This window comes from Syngnathoides biaculeatus, chromosome 2 (assembly GCF_019802595.1).
Source record: "Syngnathoides biaculeatus isolate LvHL_M chromosome 2, ASM1980259v1, whole genome shotgun sequence".
NCBI classification, from domain to species: Eukaryota; Metazoa; Chordata; class Actinopteri; order Syngnathiformes; family Syngnathidae; genus Syngnathoides; species Syngnathoides biaculeatus.
The window spans coordinates 26833206-26857881 of record NC_084641.1 but is presented as its reverse complement, the minus strand read 5'-3'; the positions used below and the strand labels follow the sequence as shown (position 1 = coordinate 26857881).

General features: G+C 42.0%; 1 protein-coding gene across 7 annotated transcripts in view; it reads right to left on the bottom strand.

Moving 5' to 3' along the window:
- Positions 1-662: 662 nt before the first annotated feature.
- The window catches only part of grm4 (glutamate receptor, metabotropic 4), a 174506-nt gene continuing 150492 nt past the window's right edge, over positions 663-24676 (bottom strand). For 6 of the 7 annotated variants that reach the window (XM_061844037.1, XM_061844047.1, XM_061844076.1 and 3 more), the window contains 5 exons: positions 22477-22677; positions 15722-15858; positions 11978-12913; positions 7062-7308; positions 663-3292 (listed from right to left, as the gene is read on the bottom strand). In XM_061844037.1, coding sequence (XP_061700021.1) covers positions 3243-3292; positions 7062-7308; positions 11978-12913; positions 15722-15858; positions 22477-22677 — 1571 coding nt within the window. In that variant the 3' untranslated portion in view covers positions 663-3242. Of the gene's footprint in view, positions 3293-5863; positions 5910-7061; positions 7309-11977; positions 12914-15721; positions 15859-22476; positions 22678-24676 lie in introns of all 7 variants that reach the window. The other variant, XM_061844055.1, reaches the window with a different exon arrangement.

The window sequence follows — 24676 nt, the reverse complement described above, 5'->3', positions numbered from 1 at the left end:
GTTGGCTTTTCCATATTGCCCATGAATATGCGCAGGATGTCTTGGGGTTTGCACAGTACACACCGGAACAACATATAAGCAGCGTGAGACAGTGAAGATTTGATAGGTTGCTTGAATTTATGAAGGTATGGCCATGGAGATTGACAGGATGCGTCGACCTGTGCCCTCTCCTCTGCCATCGTATCAACTGGCACGTCAGGAGGAAAGATAATCTGATGTCCATTTAAGGTTTAGAACCGCCAGGGGAAATGTAGCTAGCTTCTGTGGACAATTGCGTCGTGATCACAAAAGTAAAAAGCTACGATTTGTCGCATCACTGCCAACGAGCTTTTGTTCTCAACTCTAAGCCAGTGGGGAAGGTGGTCAGCATGGGGATTTCTTTTTTTTTTTTTTTTTACTCTATTTAGGTGCTCTTGAGATCAGCCTTCTAAAATACGGCACGGGTCGCAGCTATCTAAAGTGATGCATCACAGTTTAATAATCTAGTCAATATCCTAATTAGAAAAATCAGCAATACTCTCAAACTGCTTAAAACGAGTAGAGGGAGCAAAACAGCACTTAATTCGAAAAAGTGTTTTTTTTTTATTAGAAACATATCGTATAAAAATGAACATGCTCTACACGTCTTCTTTTCTAGAGATGATTCATAAATATCCAGGCACTGTATTTATTTGTATTTCTTTTTTGTAAAAAATAACTCCAGTACATAAAGCAAACATTTGTAAACGTACATTTACTTGCAACTTGACCAGGTTCACTCAGTACTTATGAACAAATTCTATTTTTTAACACGTATAGTGTTTTAGAAAAATAAAAGTGATATTGGACAAAAAAAAAAAAGCAGTTAATTGTATTCATATACACAAACACATTTTCCACAAACAATACTTTATCCCAATGCTTGGGAAAAAAAAAAAAAAAAAAAACATTTGCAGCAATATCTAAGAACTCTTTGTTCAAGTTGAAAGCTGCAAGAGCTTTCAATTCAACCAAATCTATTTGTGATTTGTAATTCTTTGCAGTGTTTTTTCTGCTGGACATCCGACCCAAATATCAAATTGTTCACGTGACGTACAATTTTTGACATGCAACATACATATTCTGCATCGCTGAGGATAAGAGTTACGGTGACGAATTCCAGAGTTGCTTGGTTTTTTTTTTTGTGTGGCTTTTTTTTTTTTTTTTTACATGGAATACAGAAGGAGAACGGGGGACTGACGATAGAAATGGAGTTTACACACTTGGATTTTGTACACTGAGCTCTTCCTCGTGTTTGAAGAGGATGGACTCAGACATTATACAAAGAGTCTACACCATGAATGGTCCACGGAGGATAAATGGCCAGAGCGTAAAATGGAGACAGTGGCTCTTACTTCTCAAGCTGCACGGTGGCAAACTTTCAATGTATGTTTTCATCCAGATGCTACTAAAGGACACGAATAGCCTAAATATCACTTTGATATCAGTAAGTTTCCAACATCTTGTTTGGGATACCAAATATGAAGCCCGCTCTTAAAAAACAAACGAGCAGTGGACCTTTCCGACCTGTCAATCACTCGTACAATAATAGCCAATCAAATTGCCGCATTGTCTTAATCCCTAGTTTGACCCGCCCCTCCTGCCGCCATGTTGTCCCACAAGCAATGCTGCTTGTCAGTAGCGTGGGCTTGGAAAAGTTAATGTTACGAACAAAATGGTCTTCAGATGCGCTTGGGGAACTTGCTATTTTGATGAAAGACGTCCTGCTAGGTTACAAGGGGCCCGGTTGATTCACTTTCCAAAGGCTAAAACACAGTTGACGAAGTCTCTACGAGGGATTGAGGCTTGCGGACGACCGCACGAACAATTGAATGTGAACAATATCGACAAAAACAAGGCTGTATGTTCGAAGGTAAGGGAGGGGAGAAGTATCTTCTCTGAGCTTGATTGAATTATTATCAGTGCTTTCTACAGTGCAGGAGAACAACTTTCACTTTGTTCGTGTATCACATACCTGCTGAATGAAGTGTGTCATGTTTTATGCCGAAGAGTCGGGTTAGTGATACGTAAATGCGCGATGTCACGCAAGAGAAATGTCCATTTGCCCAGCAGTATCGCATCAGACTTTTAAGAATTTCCATTACGAGCAAAAGTCAAATGAATACACCCGCTCACTTATAGAGACTCCAATGATATTACTCATGATCTTTCCAAGTAAAAAGTACTCACCCTGCTCTACATGCACAGTACGATTCCACTATTTTATCCTGTTGGATTTCAATACGGAGTTTGTGAGGCGTCAACATTTTTTGCATCAAACGCCAACGTTTCGCTGTAACTCTGACATTGCATGCTGCTCCGTCCAAAATCTTAATTCCGGGTACATATCCTTGTGTGAAATTGTTGAGACCTCTCTGTAGAACTCTCTTGGACAGGCCTGACGCATTTGGCAAAAAACATACCCCAATATTATCTGGAATACGCGATAGAGAATCCAGTTCAAACCTGTTATGTTCAGTCCCCATTTTGGAAGATTGTGGGGCATGGCAACTGTTGCTAAGGGGGGCGGCACTGAAGATCGCCAGTCGGAAAGGTCCATTAGTATTTTGTTGGGCTTCTTTTTCTGTTTGCGTACCAGAAGGAAGGGTGGCTAATTCTCTCCACTGTTAATGACAATCATGACACGTCGCATTCCACTGACAACACAGCACGGAACACGTGATGCTCCCACAAGCATGCGCTGGGACTGTACAGTAGGTTTGCCAAAAACGGTGGCGATGTTGACGTCGTATGAAACACTAAAAATAAAAATGAATCAGACTGTTGCCAGATATGGTTCGTTCATGTTGCAGTACTCGATGAACTCTTGTAAGGCATGTACAGTTTGATGAGTAGCAACTCCAGAACCATTTCCAAACAGTTCACCTGCAGAAACAAACTCCAGTCTCCCGCCTCTTCGCTTTCTTTCTTTGAATGAGTCAAATTACTCCGCTCGGGAGATGCCTGAAATGTGTGCTATCAACTTCCGAAGGAAAACGTATTGTTGGTTGCAGGTGGTTCATTCATCCCGCACCTGGAAACATCGCAACCTAACATTTTCATGAAGGGTCCAGTCTTTTCATCATCTCTTACTTGCATTTGACTCATTGCGGATAAAAGTGGCATTTATTTAAAAAAAAAAAAAAAAAAAAGGTATGACATCGTTCAAGCCATTTATCCTCTCTGCTGCAGCAGCTCTCCGAAGGCCCACACACGGCTCCTTCTTAGATGGCGTGGTTGCTGTAGCTTATATACGTCTGTTTGGAGGCCAACGCTGCAGGGGTGAAAGTGACAACAACAACAACACGGTTAAAAATGCTCACTGGTTGAGATGTTAATTGGTGGTAAATTGAGTGCGCGTGTTGGTGAGTTCTATTTATGAATGAGTCCAGGTGCAACCAATCGAGGCACAGGGAGGTATGCACCATCCCATAAGATTTGAAATAGGCTGGAAAGGTGCAGATGTGACTAGGAGCGGTAAGAAGAATTTCAAAAGAGGTTGCCTACAAAAAATGATCCTATTATAATCTCACTGTTGGACTGTGGATTATTGTTTGTATCATAAAAATGTGTTTTACAATTAGTGAGGTCTCACAAACTTTCAAAATACTTGCAAAGGTTACTGAGTAACGAGGAGCATGCTTGCATAAAATTTCATCCATGGAAATCAGTCATGCAGAAGCAGACAGACATTAGTAGTTAATATATTCTTCTTCTTCTGTCTCTTTCGCCTTGTCCCGATTAGGGGTCGCCACAGCGTGTCATTTTTTTCCATCCAAGCCTATGTCGAGCATCTTCCTCACGAACACCGACATGTCCTCATGTCCTCCCTCACAACATCCGTCAACCTTCCTTGGGTCTTCCTCTCACTCTTTTGCCTGGGAGCTCCATCCTCAGCACCCTTCCACCAATATACTCACTCTCTCGCCTCTGAACATGTGCAAACCATCCAAGTCTGCTCTCTCGAACCTCGTCTCTAAAATATCCAACTTTGGCTGTCCATCTATTGAGCTAATTTCTAATCCTATACACCCTGCTCACACCAAGCAAGAACCTCAGCATCTTCATTTCTGCTATCTCCAGTTCTGCTTCCTGTTGTTTCTTCGGTGACACCATCTTGAATCCGTACACCATAGCCGGCCTCTCCACTGTTTTACAAACTTTACCTTTCATCCAAGCGGGGACTCTTCTGTCGCATAGAACGCCAGACACCTTCCACCAACTGTTCCACCCCGCATGGACCCGTTTCTTCACTTCCTTACCACACTCGCCATTGCTCTGTATTGTTGACCCCAAGTATTTAAAGTCGTCCACCCTCGCTATCTCTTCTCCCTGGACTTTCGCTCTTCCTCCTCCGCCCCCTCTCATTCACGCACATATATTCTGTTTTATTTCGGCTAATCTTCATTGCTCTCTTTTCCAGTGCGTAGCTCCATCTTTCACTGCAGATGACAATATCATCTGCGAACATCACGGTCCAAGGGGATTCCAGTCTAACCTCGTCCGTCAGCCTATCCATTACGACCGCAAACAGGAAGGGGCTCAGCGCGGATCCTTGATACAGTCCCACCTCCACCTTAAATTCTTCTGTCACATCTACGGCACATCTCACCGCTGTTCTGCTGCCCTCATACATGTCCTGTACTATTCTAACATATTTCTCCGCCACACGAGATTTGCGCATGCAGTACCACAGTTCCTCTCTTGGTACTCTGTCATAGGCTTTCTCTAGGTCCACAAAGACACAATGTAGCTCCTTCTGACCTTCTCTGTACTTTTCTACAAGCATCCTCAAGGCAAATAATGCAGCTGTGGTACTCTGTCTAGGCATGAAACCATACTGCTGCTCGCAGATACTTACTTCTGTCCTGAGTCTAGCTTCCACTACCCTTTCTCATAACTTCATTGTGTGGCCCATCACCTTTATTCTTCTATAGTTTCCACAGCTCCGAGCATCGCCTTCGTTCTTAAAAATGGGGACTAGCACACTTTTCCTTAGTAGTTAATAAATTAATACGTATCATGTTGACCTAACTACAAATTTGTATGTATACATTTTTCAAAATATGTCGGAAAATGGAGTGGACTGGCTTTTGATAAGAGTGCATTTGATCCCTCTTTCCACTGTAAGAGTCCTCATCCATGGTTGATAGCAAGTTCCCTCTTTGACATGCTGTTCCCCGTTTCATGCAACCACATGTGACCTGTCAGTATAAACTCGTAAAACTGAAAATAGTAAATAAGATACGTGTGTCAAAATCAAACCCTTCCAAGTGAACATGCTTTGTGATGATAATCACTGTAAGTGGCGGATTGAATACGTAAGACGGGGACGAAACCGGTCAGAAAATAGCTGAGCGCTAGTGTCAGGCTACGGGTGAGGCTATGTAAGGCTTCCAGTGTCAGTGGCAGACTAAATAGAGATGGAAATTCATCCAGAGCGTTTCCTCCAAGGAGAGCATTGATAAATGAATCTTATGTTAATATTTATGGGCTGTGGGGCCAAGATAAAGAGTGGATGCTTCAAAAAGAAATGGAGCAATCTGTCTTCTTACAGTTTGCCCTTATTTTTATTGCTGCCCCGATAAGACAAATCCTTCCTTTTGTCAACCGGGAAAGGCATTGCATTGATTTCACGTTCACACATCGGTGGTTAGTTGGCAGTTAGGAAGCGGCACACACCAATATCGTCGTGCATGATGGTGTGCGCTGATCAAGGCTGAGGTCACGATACGTCAGTCTTGGGGTGTCTTTTGTTTTGCATGCATGCAGGGGTAGTGACTATGAGCATATACATAAAAAGATCAAAAAGTGGTCACAAGTACCACAACCCAATGGGTTTTACCTGAGAGTCTAAAGTCCCTCACGAGGCTCCACTCCCTCAACACAGTCTGACGCAGACATAAAGATTAGTCGTTATCTGGTCCCGTTCAAGGAAGCACGTATTGTGTACACAGATTTGCTAAAGCTGAAAACTGAATTCCGAGGTTGCAAAAAGGCCGAGGTATATGTGTGAGCATATGCGTTTTAGTCGTAGTACGTGATGTACAGTGGAGTTTGTCAGTGAATAAAATCAAGACTTGGAGTAATCACGCACGCCTGCTTGATTTCATCCTCCGCCCCACACAGAGCCCGCCTATTCATACACTTTATCTTGGGGACTGAAACAAAAAGTCGCTTTTGCAACTCTTCTTGTCTCTTTCATCCCTTTCAAAATTTGAGTGTGGGCTCCCTGTCACTCCCCCTGATTGGCAAATGCAATATTACTGGAGTTGTCAAGAATGGGACCCTTTTGTATAGCCTAAGTGAAGGATTTAGAATTAAACTTGGTGAAACAGACAAGTCACCTCTTGCTTTTCTTATGTTTTTATATTAATTTGCTGTTTTTTTGGTTTTTTTTTTTTTTAGCAGGATTACACGAAAACATCTTCAAGGAGCTTAGTTCCATGAAGCTTTGTGGAGGGGAGGGACACGGATGAGGGAGAACCCTTTTTAATTCTGGTGTCGGTCCAAAATCTGTTTTATTCTTCACATTGCGACAATGTATGACATTTCCGCAATTTCGTAGGACATTGAATCATGAATCTTTACGGGGGAAAAAATGTTTGAAAAAAACCTTGTCACTACATTTCATATCCAAAGCAAATGTCTCCAAACTAGTACTGTGTGAAAGACGTGGGTAGCCGCTGTTAATCCAAATTAGGAGTTTTTATTTGACTTGGAGGAGGTCTGCGCTTTTTTCCTCTCACTATAATCCATTTTCAAGACCTCAAAAACTACCAAAAATGCAAAGAGATAAAGACAATATCAGATTTACTGTTTCTTAATCTATTCCGTACCAGATGAAAGATTTAAATGTACTGTAATAAAGTGTGCAGTTGCCTTAGTTAAACAGAATTCTTGCCATTTATTTCCCAAAACTGCAGAAGTACAAGCCAACATCCGGTAATTATCTGTACCCTACAATACTTTTTCACGTGTATTATAATAAAGACATCATCGGACATTCAAAGCTGCCATGACTGATTTACTACAATACCAACCTTGTGTTTCCAGACTTTCACAGAGTTCTGACTTGGCCTCGCCATTGGGCCTCAGACCGCCTTTCGGGTTGAACTTGTTCGACATGGTGGCCGCAGTGACCACAGCCTTCAGGCTGCGCTTGCGCTTCGGAATGTTCTGCTCTGGATGAAAGAGAACCACGTAGACCTTGGGCATATAGAGCATTCCCAGAGAGACTGATGCACTGAGGCTGACAGAGATGGTCAAAGTTGTGGTCTGGATGTACATCTGTGTTACAGAAGAGAGAGAACATACCAAAGCATTATTTGTTAAAGGTTGATAATCACACGGGAAGAATGGGTCCGTGAGCTGAATGAGGATCGTCACAGCGTCTCATCGCTTTGCAACACAGAATGCATCGGAACTGTTCCAGGACTGGTGTTAGAAAAGTTGAATTCCCAATCCATACTACAAGTTTTCTGCTTCAGAGTAATCCCCCTGGAGTCAATTAAAGTTAAGAATCAATTGAGTTTCAAATGCAATATTTTCAGTCTCCCGAGATTCAACTGACTACAATTCACTGTCTGAAATTCACCGTCTATATTCAGCGTTAGGAGGGCAGGGTTACCTCAGGTCAGAACCCAACACCCAGAAAATCGTGCCAGTTGAATTTCAGACAGCGAATTGTTGCCAGTTGAATCTCAGGAGACTGAAAATATTGCGTTTGAATTTTAAACGTTGAATTATTTTTTTATATGGCGAATTTGTGGACATTGAAAAGTTAAACTGAAATACAGCTGTTGAAAATGTGGTCACTTTGAAATAGCAATGTGAATTTTACAGGATAAAATTTTCAGTGGCGTTTTTAATGCAAATCCCGGTGGCACATGTCATAACTTTCCAAATCTTCTCAGGAACACTTTTATACACAGCTGTAAGGATAGTTTTCACAGCCATCTTGATGTCATCCACGTCTTAAAAACAAGTCCCTTCAATGACCCTTTGACCAATTGGAAAAAGGGGACTCTCGCTTCTTCTCGTGCACTGCCGCATGTCTTTGTAAACATGCTGATTGAACGTTAAAGAGGAAAACTTGTAGTTTGGATTTGAAATGTGTCTTTTATTACAGCACTCGTGTATTTTTCTTACCCTCTTCATATTATACACGAGATTCCTGTTCATCTGGCTGCTCTCCTTGTTTTTAAATATGCAATGTACAAAGAACAGAAGCACCCCTTGATAAGTGTCTGTGCAAACCGTTTTTGTTTTTGCCTTGAGGGTTTAGACCACAGCATGAGGACATTTTGCGCAAAGGCCAGCGACAGCTGCAGCTCACAGCTGGGAGTCAGATACGTAGCTACAGGCTACAAAAATGGAGCAGAGAAAACATCTTCACATTGCCCAAAACGAGTGATTTTTTTGTGCTGTTGTTATTTTAGTTCTGATTATCTCAGTCTATCTATAATTTGCAGGGGGAAGATTTGCAGAGGGGTTAAAAATATTGAGTGGTTTTCAAGTGGCATTAATTTGATCAGTTGTTTTGCATGGGATTAATTTACAGCTGTCTGTCATTCGCAAAATGAATTGGATAGTGCAACGTAGAGTTCTGCGTGATATGATGTCTGTATGTAAGATTGTGAAATATTTTATTGTCCGCATATAATGCTAGCTGAGCATTCTTTACAGCAGTCCCAAAGTTGAATGGACTGATTTTGCATTGATGCGTCATCACATTCTTCTTCTTCTTTTTCTTTCTGCTTGTACCATTAGGGGTCGCCACAGCGTGTCATCTTCTTCCATCTACGCTTATCCTCGTATGGAACATAGAACATAGAACACCAGACACCTTCCGCCAACCGTTCCACCCCGCTTGGACCCGATTCTTCACTTCCTTACCACACTTTCCATTGCTCGGTATTGTTGACCCCAAGTATTTGAAGTCGTCCACCCGTCGCTATCTCTTCTCCGTGGAGCTTCACTCTTCCTCCTCCGTCCCTCATTGATGCGTCATCACATAAATCTTAAAAATGTAGGCCAGTATTTATAGGCTATCCAGCAATTGTCTTTTGTCATAGCATGACAATGATGTAATATCACCAACCACAATATGTTGGCAGATTTATGTTTTATGGCCCCGTCACACCATGACGTTCTGGTCAGCATTCGATAGCGTTTGAGGAAACGTTGGTAGTCGCCCATGGTCGCTGGGATAGCGCCAGAAGAGCGTTGTTTGAACGCTAGTGAATGTCAATGATCGCTGGGAATCGGCGGAGAACGCCGGTCCGGAAAAAAAGTTTTGAACATGCACAAAAGTTCTCACCGAGGCCAGCGTTCATCAACATTTCATTTTAAACGCTGCAGAACATTCAAGAACGTTCGTGGAACGTTTTACTAAGATTCGCCGAGCGTTGCACGCGTTTGGCTATCGTTAGTCAGTCGTTACTGTAGCGTTACTTGGTTGTTACTTATCGTTTGTTACCGTCGGACCGTCATCACTGGGGTTTTCATGGTGAGTAGGGTCTCCATGGGGTGTCACATGGTGCGTTATTTCTCGGACGTGCTCTTCCTCCTGGTGTTCTTTTTCCTCCAAAGACATTGCTAGTGAAAGGGGCTTTGCATTCTTACTTGCAGCGCTGGTTGCTTAAGTCCGCACTCCACCTTTTTTTCTTCTAGGCGGCATGATGCTGACTGTACAAACTCACAAGAACAACTGAAGTGACTATGAAATTTGCAACGTTTTTGTTCCTTTCCAGAGTAAAAATTACACGGCAGCAAAACGCTATTCCGTCGTTATTCACCCGTTTAGTCACACGCTCAACACGCTCATCTAACGTTGACAAATCGCTCTTCGCGCGCCAGTGACACGTTAGTACACGCTAATGATTTTTAGGGGTATCTTATTTGGTCGCTGTTACACGCTTCTCGTGCGTTAGACACACGTAAATCACACGCCAGATGTGTCATCCTCGTTTGAGAACGCTGAAAAATAGAACGATTGAAATGTTCAGAGAACGTTGACCAGAACGTCATGGTGTGACGGGGCCATTACATGTTTTACATACACAAATATTAGTTCTATGAATTCTACCTTCAACTTTTCTCATGTTATGGCTTCAAGTTCTTCCGGTCAGGCTGTATACAACCAGACATAGTTAACTGTCTTGTTTTGTCACTCTCCGTCTCCCTCACTTTCATATCACGGAAGGACTTTCAGTCTGATCTTTTGTAAGGGGTGACAACTCGTAAGACTTGTACCTTTTCCCCTCTTTGCGAAGACTTTCTTTTTTGTAATAAAAATCCACAAGATTGTCTCCTTGCTTATTGTGTCAGGGATTTTGCCAGATCAACGACATACAACAGGTAAAACTGCACAATATAATAACGTAGTGTATAAAAAACATTCTGCCTATGCCTTTTTATTGATTCCGTCGGAGAGGTATTAATATGACAATCCAATATTGTGTATGAAGTTTACAGCGATATACAGTAACTACAGTGCAGCTGTGGCTATGAAATTTCCTTGCCACCACTAGAATGCGACTGTAGAGTGAATGAATAATGTGTGGATCTGTGTCTGAGTGCCCCGAAAAGCGATATCCAAGTTGTATGCGTTATTGTTACTATAATGGTTATAATGACAACCGTTAAGTCATATTTTGTTCACGGCACAACGCCATTAATAGTGTAGTTCATGTTGTGGTTGGTGAGCGATTGCTGGTACACAAAATGTAGAAAGGGCCAAAAGTTGTCCGCCAGGTGAGATATCAAAACAAACTTGTTCCATCAACATTCTTCCGTTGAATGGCAGTGCTGTAATCTCCCGAGAAGATTACAACAGTCACAACAGAGTACAGACCAGAGTCATCGTGAGGGAAGACGAGACCCACGTCCGCTTCCTGCAGACATCCAACCTCAATTTTCCCCGACATGTCGATATGACTATCTGCTTCATGCACATGGAGATGGAACAATTCGCAGACGGAAACTGAACAATTCTGGATTATGTTCAAGACAGAATTGTTTTGTTTTGTCATTAGGCATCCACAAAACAGGTTTTTGTTCCATGAACTCAATTTGCACATAAATTCGGGCTATGTTTGAAGCATCCACTCAAATATCAATCTAGCATTCATTATTCTTTCCACTTGAATCCACTGAAATACGGCAGCTCTTTTTTCTTGTGTGTGACTATGATGAGTTTGTGTATCTTGGCTCTACGTTTTCCCTCATAAACTGTGTGAATATGCCAGTCTCTTGGAATACCACGCGACAGAAAACTCTCCTCTACTGAAAAGTAAACATCTTTTTTAATTTAACAGCCGCAAAAGACGTTAAGTCCAGTAAGCAGATAATTTGGCAACTATAGTTTTGTAAGATATAGGAAGGAATAAAATGTTATCGTCAAGTTGCGTACCTCAAATCAAACACTCAGTTCTGTTTTCTGTAAATGAAGTGCTACTGTCGGGTACATTTTTATTCTAAAATAATCCGGAGACCTATTCGTGATGGAATATTTGACCTTTTCTAGCCCATACTTTGAATTGCACAAGTTGAGAAAACGCATATAAGATCCATGTTATTCAGGTATGAAGTAGTTCACAAAGGTTTAAGGCGAGCTTCCCACTTGAATTTGAATCAAAAAAAATCAATCAATCACAGAGGACAGATTCCAAGAACTCTCCCCACAAGAGGAAAACTCCGGACCCATCGACTCCTCATCATGATGTCTAGTAGAACAACACAAGGCTGACATGTACGACAAACTATCAAGTGGCCATTTTCTTCACAAGTAGACACACAGGAAATTGTACAATTCAAGTGGTACGCTGACTTCCAGCATTTGCAAGTCAAATTAACTGCCTTGCTGCAACTGTACAGTTCCTACAGCACCCGTGGGAATGAAAATAGATTTTCGTTAGTCATGAGGGGATTGCGTTCTTTCAAATTCCATATTTACCTTTTCTGCTGATTGTGAAGTCCCAAAGAAGATGGGGATGAAGGCAAGCCATACGATGCAAGTGGTGTACATGGTAAAGCCAATCGGTTTGGCCTCGTTAAACGTCTCCGGTACCCCTCTGGTCTTGATGGCGTAAACTGTGCAGGTGACCATCAGGAGCATGCTGTATCCCAAAAGGCAGATGAGGGAGAGATCCGATATGTCGCACTTCAAAACTCCGCGGGCCAGATCAGGATTGGCTGTACGCTGGTCTTCGTAGTCAATGATGGCTTGCGACGGATCAACACCAAACCAGATGCAAACCCCGAGGAGTTGCACTGAAATCAGGCTGAATGTGATGACTAACTGTGAGGCCGGGGAGATGAAGCGAGGGGCGCTGACTGACATTTTGCCTTGCTCAAAAATCCTGTATATACGATTAGTCTTGGTGAGCAGGGCTGCGTAGCTGATGCTCATACCCAGGCCAAGAAAGATCCGGCGCAGTGAACATATAAAAACATCAGGGGTGGAGATCATGAGGAAAGTTGTGACGTAGCACAAGAAGATTCCAGTCAGCAGCACGTAGCTCAATTCTCGACCCAAGGCCTTAACAATGGGCGTGTCATTGTAGCGCACAAAGGTGACCACCACAAACACCGTCGCCACGATGCCCAGGACTGCGATGAGCACGGGGATGACAGCCCACGGGGAGCTCCACTCCAGTTTGACAATGGGAATGGGAACGCAGCCGGTGTGGTTGTCATTGGGCCGCAAGTCGAAGCGACACATCTTGCACGTGTAAGTGTCTGCTTGATACTGGTAGCCGTCACAATTCTCGCAGTGCCAACAACAGGGAATTCCTTTCACGGTTTTCTTACGCTGGCCAGCTCGGCATGGTTGGCTGCAAATGGAAGAGGGCACTTCTTGTGTTTCACCTGGCCACTGCATCTCGTCTGTCTGTCGGGGGATGGATTGAATATCAAACAGTTAACAGAAATGATCACTTTATACCACAAGCTCTACTCTTTTTTTTCCCATTTCTTTCAAAACTGTTCTATAATTATTTTGTGGTTCCACACATCAGTCTTTATTATAAAAGATATTATAGGGGAAAATGTTCCGTTAGACTTTCATTTTTTTTTTTTTTGTTTTTGTTTACATTTTGGATAAATGTGTGGAAGACCTCATCGGTTCACTTCTGATACCAAATGCTAAAATATTTATAGCCATGTGACTATGTGCTAACACGAGACAGACACTCGCTTTCTTAGACTACGAGGTAGGACTTAATGAATTTGCGTGTAAGAACAGTTATTGAATTACAGACCAACTGTATAGTTATGGTTTCTGTTGGTCCATGCTATCCTGTCATGGCCCCGCCGGTCCCTGTGCTGGCCGTACCGGTCCCGGATGCGGCACGCACCTAACCCAAATCATCGGAGGCACACATCTGCACCTCGTCTCTCCTAATCACGTCCCAGTTATATAGAACCGCATGTACGGTCTGGCCTTTGCCAGATCGTTGCTTCATGCCTCGTTCCCGCACTCTCATAATCCTGTTCCTTATCTCCCGTGTACCGACCCCTGCCTGCCCACTGACCTGCCTCCTACGCCTGACGTCCTTGTTACTGCTGCACCCGTTGACTCCCTGCCTGATCCCCGACACTGGACTGAATAAATATGATTCCCGAACTGCCTCCACGTCTCCCGAATCGTGCATTTGGGTTGTGACACTATCCAACTACTTGTAGATTTTCATTGGTCAAAATTGTGATTGAGAACCCTGCACTCAACCAAAGTTCATGACGTAACCTCTTTGCGCATGGCGAACGTGAACAATGAATGAACCGCCGGATGTAGAAAATGGCCTTTACTTGAGGAAAATAGAAGCGAGCCATTATGTCGTATTATATACTCCTGATGAGTCATGTAAGAGTATCACGTTGCATTGTTGCAGTCATTGAATCATCCATTTTTTTTTTCGGTAGGCTGCTGTTGCCTAGAACAGACTTAATAACCAGGGAGTCAATCTTCAGTTTTGTAAAATAAACTTACATTTGCATAACATCATTCATTTTTTAGTATGGATGCAGAGTAAAGAAGAAGAAAAACATCCATCCATCAATTTTCTGAGCCGGTTATCCTCGCAAGGGGCACGGGAGTGCTGGAGCCAATCCCAGCTGCCATCGGGCAGGAGGCGTGGTACACCCTGAACTGGCTGCCAGCCAATCGCAGGGCACGTAGAGACAAACAGTCGCACTCACAATCAGTGGCAATTTAGAGTGTCCAATTTTGCATGTTTTTGGGATGTGGGAGGAAATCCGAGTGCCCGGAGACAACCCACGCAGGCACGGAGGAGAACATGCAAACCCCACACAGACGAGGCCGGGATTTGAACCTCCGAACTGTGAGGCCAACGCTTTAACAGCTGCTCCACCGTGCCGCAAAGAAAAACAGAATAATAGAAATGCATGATGTCATTTACAGTTATTGCTTTTATGTTTTCACATGGCATTGATAATTTTCTTGGGAGCTCTCTGCCTAAGTCGATCGGTAGGCAAAAGAAACACAGGAACTTGATGTCTGCAATAATTCAGTAGAATACCTGTGCGATGTGCGGCAACAAAAATAGAGCACCTGAGGGGGGGAGTATAAATGATTCATAACCATAAAAACGAGCAATGCACATTGTTCCTGTGGTAGTTTAATGTTAGCATATGCGACACTTCTGGTTGGGATATTTTGTTTAGGAATTTTATCGCAATGATGATACCAAACGATCAAATGAAATGAAAGCTGAAAGCTCAACTTGCTCATTTACCACACTGAAGGAAATGCTTTTTGTCTATGATTTCATTCATTCTTAAAATAACAGAAAACTGTAAAATTAGGTCAGCTGAAGCCTATTCCTGCTGACTTTAGGCAAGAGGGATGAACACCATGAACTGGCCGCCAGCCGATCGCACGGCACATACATTACAGACGAACAAGCATTCACACATTCACATTCGGTGAGTTTTTAAAGAACCTAACATGCATGTTTTTGGAAAGTGAAAGAACATCAAACTACCTGGAGAAAAACCATTCAAGTACAGAGAGAATATGGAGAGTTAGCACAAAAGAACCGCGATCAATAGTCGAACTCAGAGTCCTCAGCTATGAAGCAGTCATGCTAACCCCTGCCCAGCGTGCCACCACTAAACCAACAACCTGATATTCAAGCATAGTATAGATAAGAAGACGTAATAAAAGGAAACCTTCAGTCCCGGGAGTGCTGGAGCCTATCCCGGGTGTCAACGTGGAGGAGGCAGGGTACACCCTGAACCGGTTGCCAGCCAATCACAGGGCACATGGTGACAGACAACAGTCACGTTGTTTTTCTGCCAGAGACCTGCAATCTTGGCATTTGAATTTCTCAAGCTTATCTACGTCACTAGTGAGGATTTCTGCTAAGCTCTTCACCGCCGAACCTGCGATGTCAACATAAGCATGTGTGCTCCCACCAGTGGGTCTTCCAAACAGAGGCGACCAATGAGAAAAGGGACAAATATGGACAAACCAAAGACAAAACTGGGTCAAGCAGAAGAAGCTGTCAGAGGGACCTTTTGACAAAATGACAAAACCAAGGTCATTTTTCAATGAAATTGAGTTTTATACTAAATCCATGTTAGTGTCACCATATGGTGATCTAAATAGCCAAAATACAGGACCTGTCTGAGCACTCAAGACCGTAGACAAGAAAGAAGTGATTAGAGCGATACCCACATCTAAGTGCAAGCGGTCAGTCCAGCGGCCAATGATTTTGTACTCTGTGTTGTTATTTTTGATCTGGTATTGGTAGATTTCATAGCGACCGGGAGCGTCTCCGTTTATGTTGAAGACCACAGGCGTGCCAGCAATTCCTGCAGATGACACAAAAACAACAAAAACGGGTTATTCGAGTCCTGCGCTGTTGTTTGACGCCTCCCCGTTGATGCGCAATATAGTAAGTCCCGTGTTACTCTGGGGAACTCTTAGAGCGTTCACGGTAGGATCAAATAGATGTTGACAGGTAGGCCATCTTGGTTATTGGACAAATGTCCACAGAGCTGTCTGTTCATGCTGCCATATAATTTCACACACTTTCATTCAACTTATAGCCCCATCGCCTGCTATCTTTAAGCTTGTCCTCAGAGTGCAGATAAACAACGGCGTTGATTTAAATTACCACTTTGAGGTCTCAATTGAGGGCTCGTCCCTCCCCTCCCTGTTCCTCTTTGTTCCTAAGCAAACCTTTTGAACCCTCCTCTCGCATTACAGTATTTTGAAGCAAGACAACAAAAGATTCGGATTTTCAGCGATCAGCCTCCAAATCTGGGAAAAAGGCACATTAGCGGCATCTTGGCATCTTTATCCGTTTGTGCTGACAACCGCAAAAGCTGAAAAAAGAAAGGCCGTCAGTTAACTTGCAGGCCCGCAACGGTTTGGCTCATTTGTGATGCCGTTTGTGCAATTTACGCAAAATGTCATCACACGTGTTCAACAGTGTCACGTTTTTTTTTCCGAAATAGGAAAAGTGCTTCAATGTCGGCAGCTACGAGGATTATTTATTAAAATGGATCTCATATTTTTTTGTACTCACACAACAATGTTTCGTTTTCCCTGTGTTCATCCTTATAGTCTAGCCTGAGCTGTTGGATTTCTGAAACAGTTAGGTTCAGAAATGCATAGACGAGGATCATTTTTATAATGTTTGCTTTCAAACATCAACCACACTTCATTTCAGAAATTGTAGAGTAGACTTTACACTTTAGGAGTTTTTACATGGCTTTTACCACTCTGGCTGGTTTATGCTGAGTAACGATTACTCAGAGGCTCAAATTTATTTTGTCATGGTTACAATGTCTGCCTCACTATCAACTCACCTTCCATCCATCCATTTTCTTAGCCGCTTATCCTCACAAGGGTCACGTGGAGTGCTGGAGCCTATCCCAGCTGTCAACGGGCAAGAAGTGGGGTACACCCTGAACTCGTTGCCAGCCAATCGCAGGGCACATAAAGACAAACAGCCGCACTCACAATCACACCCAGAGACAATTTTGAGTGTCCAATTAATGTTGCACGTTTTTGGGATGTGGGAGGAAACCAGAGTGCCCGGAGAAAACCCACGCAGGCAGGACTGGGCTCGAACCCGGGACCTCAGAACTGTGAGGCCAACGCTTTTCAGCTCAACTCACCTCACTTTGTATTTTTTTTTTTTCCCCATTCTTGCTTGGGTTTTCTGATGTCCTCTCACATTGCAAAAACATACACTACATTTTCACATCTGGACAGAATTTGAGCAAATAGGCCTTTGGTATAATACACGCATATTAATTTTTGTCTGTACAACACAATAAACACAACTGCATTCGCACTGATACAGTACATGCCCATGCCATGACAATACCTCCACCATGTTTCACACATTTCGCTGACACAAGCTGACCTATAGTTTATCAATCCAAATATTTTGATTCCAGAATGTTTTTTTCAATGTGATTTTGTCTAAATGTAATCAGGGACCTAATTGTAAACACTCTCTTCTCATGATTGTAGATACATAACAGTGATATGCAATACTTACTTTTCCTAGCACATTCTGTCATTATTTTTATTCACCAAGGCAGGAATAGTCACAAAAAAGTAGCTACCGAATGCGGCTGTAATGAAGACTTATGAAATTACTTACTAATGAAAACCGTGGAATACGATGTCGTTGACGGACACTATACGTCCAGCCATTAATGCCATATCATTCACTGACTTGAAGGTTTTAAAAAGATCAAATGTCCAAATACATTCAAGCCTCTGAAAATGGATCCATCCAAATTGAAATGGATCTAAATCAGAAATGGCGAAAGCCGTTAACTAAAGCTCTTAAATTAAAAGTGGAAAGTGATTGCTTAATTTCAAATGCAGTGTGAGTGTTACAGACATAATCACACAAACTCTGTCACTGTCCCAATAATTCTGGAACTGTCAGCCAAAGTTGTCGTTTCCGCATGAAGAAACAACACATTCACGGTGTAATAACTTTGTAATGCTTATAGTTCAGGCTCCTATTGTTTTTTTTCCCCTCTATAAATATTAAAAGGACTGCGTTCATGTGACTAAATAGAAATATTTTATTCACTTTATATGTTCCCTTCAGTAGGTCACAGTATTGATCTGTGGTCATGGTGATACCTGAGACTCGAGCTACGAAATCAGATTTTGAGGCCAAACAGCTCTACAATGTCAGGGCTGGGATTAAAATACAGTATGGGATATAATTCTTTTACTACTATCGAGAGGGATTACGTATAGTAGTGAACGCATCTTCTACCATTCTAAATATGCTCTTGACCGTCTCAGCAATAAAAGAAAATGACTCAGATGTTCATGTATTTAATTAATTTCTGCCCTTTCCCTTTTCTCCGAGTTTTATGTTCAGGTAGAAAATACTAATAGACTGAATGTCTATTAAACCAACCCCTAGTCTGTGAAAACTACATTTTGTCAGTTGAAGCTACTAATGCCCAGCAAAACAAACAAACAAATAAACAATGTATCTATTTAAAAAAAATTGTCAAAGTGTGCCAAACTATGGAACTCATTGTTCCGGGAAATGGTAACTATTTAATTGCAGTCATGATTGAGCTGTTTATAGAGCTTTTCCTGAAGTGGAAAATAATTTATTTGAAATAATTTGTCACAAAATACCGTACGGGCTTTCCTCATTAATGTAGTGTTGTAACAACAATAGCAATCTGCTAATATTGTTTTTCGTCTTTAAGGGAAGACTGCAAAACCATTAGGGATAACATCTGGAATTTTAATCACTCAAGCCTGTAAGGTTATTTTAATAACTGCAGGATGGTAAATTAACACTTCCTTCTGATCATGACATTTATGCGCCCATCTATGCAAATATGCCCTCTTTAAATCCGTTTAATTTCTGACAGTTAAGTTTGAGCTATTCACTACGATGCTACAATGATCCTGGGTGCTATCCGGTTACAAGCATTTAAAATCAGATCTGACAGCAATTTACAGCAAAGTACGAATGTTACAGCAACTAATGAATCGTGGACTTGGTGCAGTGCTTTACTGTTTTACTCGGGAATTACGACGTTATCTCATAAATGATAATGTTCTGCTGTAAATGACTCTAAGGACCTCAGGAACAACTTCACATATAACCTGCGATCACTTCCATCACATCTCAAGCTTTTGGATGAATACATATCAACGCAATCTTGGTTAGAGGCTTGGTTTCTCATTTCGTTTAGTCAGTGACTAAAGTCGAATTCACAAGATGTGCCAGAATCATGTACCGTAATTTCCGGAGTATAAGCCGCGACTTTGTCACATTCTTTCAACCCTGTGGCTTAAGGCTCCGTCACACCATGACGTTCTGGTCAACGTGCTCTGAACATTTCAATTGTTCTATTTTTCAGCGTTCTCAAATGAGGATGACACATCTGTCGTGTGATTGACGTGTGTCTAACGCACGAGAAGCGTGTAACAGCGACCAAATAAGATACCCCTAAAAACCATTAGCGTGTGCTAACGTGTCACTGGCGCGCGACGAGCGATTTGTCAACGTTAGACGAGCGTGCTGAGCGTGTGACTAACGGGTGAATAACGACAGAATAGCGTTTTGCTGGTGTGTCATTTTTACAGTGGAACGGGCACGAAAACGTTGGAAGTTTCATACTTCAGTTGCTCTCGTGAGTTTGAACAGTGAGCATCATGCCGCCTAGACGAAAAAAAGGTGGGGTGCGGACTTCAGCAACTAGCGCTGCAAGTAAGAATGCAAAGCCTCTTTCACTAGCAATGTCTATGGAGGAAAAAGAACACCAGGAGGAAGAGCACGTCCGAGAAGTAACGCACCATGTGACACCCCATGGAGACCCTACACACCATGAAAACCCCAGTGATGACGGTCCGACGGCAACAAACGATAAGTAACAACCAAGTAACGCTACAGTAACGACTGACTAACGATAGCCAAACGCGTGCAACGCTCAGCGAACCTTAGTAAAACGTTCCACAAACGTTCATGAATGTTCTGCAGCGTTTAAAATTAAATGTTGATGAACGCTGGTCTCGGTGAGAACTTTTGTGCATGTTCAAAACTTTTTTTCCGGACCGGCGTTCTCCGCCGATTCCCAGCGATCATTGACGTTCACAAGCGTTCAAACAATGCTCTTCTGGCGCTATCCCAGAACGCCATGGTGTGACGGGGCCTTTAGGCAATGATGTGGCTAATTTATGCATTTTTTCTAACGGCCACTGGGGGCGCTCAAGTATAAAAGACTGAAGAGTGAGAAAGTTGTGTCGATGAAGATGCAAGTTTAATGTAACTTCGCCCATGGTGCATGAATAAAATTAGCATGAACAGACCTTCAACGTAGAGAATAAAAGAAGAAATGCATATGATGCAGCTTTCAAGTTAAAAGCGATCGAGCCGGCCAATAAAGAAGGAAACAGAGCAGCTGCGCGTAAACTTGGCATAAATGAATCGATGGTGAGACGCTGGAAACGGCAGCGGGAAGAACTGGAGCAATGTAAAAAGACGAAAAAAGCTTTCAGAGGTAATAAAAGCAGGTTGATTGGACCGTGTTGCTGCTGTGTTACTGCCGCGTCTCAGTGACTTTTACCGGTATGTTTTTTGACCCAGCCCTGTTAGCGCTGTGTTACTGCTGCGTCACAGGCACTGTTTGGAAAGAAAAGCTAAGGTATATTATTAAAACATTGAAAACTTTCTTTGTAAATATATCGTGTTTCAATGTGGGCACATGCGGCTTATAGACAGGTGCGGTTTATGTAAGTAAAAAATGATTTTTCCTTTAAAAATGTACTGGGTGAGGGTTATAATCAGGTGCGGCTTATAGTCCAGAAATTACTGTTGATGGTTGCATTTTGTTTTCTTTCAAAGCTTTTAAATTCTGACAGCAAATCAGGAAAATGTATATACCAGTAATTCCAGTCTTAAAAATAATGGTTTCAATGATGATATAACTCCCGTCATATCACCCAATTGTCAGGAATAGAACAGGAAAAAACTTTCATGCTATAACCCAAACATGTTGATGACTATTTTAGCTCAGTGCCATTGTTGGGAGGGACTGTATACTGCACCTTGTAAAAGTAAATTTTAGCTCAAGAGACTAACAACCAACTACGTCTTTTGATTTAATATTTGTATATTTTATACAAATGAGGTGTGTCCTCCTTACATTGTAATAAGGCCGCTCAGGCACAGGTGAACAATGTTTTGACTTTGAAGATGAGGCCCCCTGAGTTTCCACTCAACATTCATCATGGTGAGGATGTTCCTGCTGCAAAGTGTCAGACCTTTTGCGGGGCCCCCAAAAAAGTTTGACTGCATTATTAAAGAGAAAGATCTTTTGTTCTAAACCCATCTTTATTCAGCTCTTGAAACCCTCACTTAGATCTGCAGACCAATTCCACTCGAACAAAGCAAACGGCACGATCCCGTGGGTGTTTGTAGTCCTTGAAAATTGTTTTGTCACATCCTGCGATAATTCCCATCAACACTAATCCTTGTGGCGAGTTTCCATGAGGAGACTGGAGACCAAGACACGCTTGCACAACTGATTCTCAAATCATTTTCGGAGGGAAAAAGCAAAACTAATGCGACCTCACTTTTGTCCCTTGGTGATCTAAAGTCTGCACCACGCTAAAAGTGTTATTTTTTTTCCCAGTTGCCACGATTTTGGGTTTGCTTTTTTTTTTTTTTTTACAAAAAAATACTGCCATTGTATCTGTTCTTTCCGGTGAGGTTCCAAACTCCAGAAAAACTACAGTAATTCAATGATTTCAATTATAAAAAGTTTTTCATGCAGGAGGAAATATTCGATCATGTAGCCCAGAGTTGGAAAAGTTTGATGTCTGAAACATGGCATAGGAAGTGAAAGGATATTTAGTTTATTCAAGGTGAACAAATATTATGCTGTGTATATGAAGGAAGATAAATACATGACTGAAGAAAGAATTTATGAAACTTAGATTGAAATCCTGCACTGAAAATTGCTCAGCCCAATGCGCACAGAACACAATTTAAAGGAAGATTTCCGTCCATTTGTTATCTTGAGCCTTTGCCACGTTTAGTTAAATAAGCAAGCTTTCTGCAAAATCGGGACGTTAACGTTTTATATACAGGAGAATGAATATGCACTAAGTACAAATTACTGGTGCTTGTTTTGTTTGGTGCTGCCTGTTGCTTTACTTTTCTTTGTGTATAATTATAACCCAGCAGAGAAGGTACTTTAAGGACTGTGCCGCCAGCACAATCGTGACGGATAAGATAATGGAACCGCCACGCCACCTATGGCCAGCCTCTCGGAATAATTTCTGTTCATCAGACTGATAATTGAAGACCAGTATACATTTACCAAGTCCTATGCTTGGGCATGTTGGTGAAGCCAAAAAAAGGACAATTTGCTCCAACCGCACTTCAGTATGCAACATTGTACATGATAAATACACACCTGAGAAATTGACATTTCGAATGTATTTGAGCAGCAAGGTGCCATTGATGGTATCCATCTTGGAGCAGAGGCCAACTTTCCCCGGGCAGAGATCTTTGTGCATGTCGTGCAGTGCGTGAGCCATGGCGTACACGGCATCAATCACGAACTGGACCTTCCCCTCCTGTTCATAGGAAGAATCTTTACCAATCCTCTCGTGATCTGTTGAGTGACGTACAGAAGGAAGACATATATGTGAATGGGCCAAAATCCAACAAAACGGGACAAGAGCGAAATCAATTGAACACAATCCTTCGGAGAGTTAATTGTGAGCCCAATAATTTGTCTTGCCGATGACTTCATTGTATTATATCTCACCGCCTTGTAAATAAAGGGCAGTCTTCAGATATGGATTCCAAAATATTCTTTTAAGGACACGTTTGTTTCATTTTGTTTTTATTTGTTTGGCTCATGTTCCAGCTCACATCCATTAATCAGCAGAACACAAGATCACAATGGCAATCCAGGAGTGGAGAGCAGAGTAAGGCAGGCCTCATCATTCTTCACTCGTACTGTAATTAGATGAGACATTTGCATAATATGTAATCTGAGCTAAGGTTGTCTCATTGTTTTGAAAATGTGTCAATTGGCAAGCAAGAATTCAACGAGGCAGCCTTATCGCTTTATCAGAGCTCGATTTGCTCTGACTCCGGATTGAATATATGAAGAGATTTTGAAAAGGTCCAACATCCCGAGTGCTGTTAACATTGCTCGGTTGCCTAATGGTGAGTGTAAGTGCTGCACGTTGTGCTGTGTCAAAGAAATTTTACACCTGCACAAGCATATCTACAGTATTTCTCCCTTACTACCTTTGCAAACACAATACTCATTTTGATGAAAGTGTCAAGACTTATTAATGAAACAACATAGCAGCTATTAAAGATCAGTGATACAATAACTTATGTTTATTTTTTCCCTGTCATCAAGCTTGTGACTCAAAAGTATCATTAATTGTCCTCACTGAAAGGTATTAAAGTGACATTAAAGTGCCGTATTTTCATGTTTTACAATTTACTATACTATTTGTTTACGTCGCCATATTGCCGGTCAAACAAAGCATTGTTGAAAGTTAATCCCGTGGAGACGAAACTAAAATATGTCTCATAGCACGACGCCCAGAGTTTTGTCCGATACCGTTAGACATTTAGAAGGTGAAAATAAATGAAGGTACGTGGAAAAGTTAGATCAACTTGGCATAGAAGACCTGTGTTTAATGCCGAAGTCGATATTTTTGCCAATAAGAAATTGGACTGTCAATACGCTTCCGCTTGTCTTGGATCTACACATGGATCTGGTAAGTAAGTCCTTGAGATTTCCACAGAAAAGTTTGAAAATGTATAAAAGTCTGGACTCATACACATACTTTGTTGCTGGATCTGTTCTCAATCAGGAATAAATCCCACATAGTGAGAGGTTGACAGCTTGTGAACGTGAAAGTGTTCAGCCACATGTTAACCTTTGCCGCAATCCGTAGATCTTTTCAGCTAGTATTCAATACAAATACCAATATTTACTCATTATTATTTATTTGGTTTTACACAAACTCGCATTCATTAACTATGATTGAAAAAAAAAAAAGAGGATGGAGTTGTCTCCACGGAACGTACACGGAAGCGATTGCGGCCACACTTAACCTCCGTAAACCTCTGCGACAGACTTTTTTTTTTTTAAATACGCATTGTTCTCAAATGAGCCAACTTGGCATTATAAATATTTCTTGGGAATTTAAGATTGAGAAGAATAATTCCTACTTGAAATGACGTGATTGCTACACAGGCGTGTGTCTATTTTGTTTGGGCACCGTCAATCACGTTAAAAATCCATCGATAATTTCCGGTCTTTTCAGCTGGTTTTCCATAGAATGATCTCTTTGAATATCTGTCTCGTCTGTTGTGACAGCCAACAGGACAACAGGTCTCTGGTATTGTGAATATTCTCCTCCGGTTCAATGTCCCCCACAACGTCGAGCAGCTCTGTTTGACAGGCAATATGGTGCCGTGAAAACGGTGACGTCACGTGCACGAGCTCTATAAGGCGCACCTTCAATGAATGGCCTATTTTAAAACAGTTTTTAATAAATCAGGCGCACAGCATTATAAGGCGCATAGAATAGACGCTACAGTCGTGGCTGGGTTTACGTTATGCATCCATTGGATGGAGC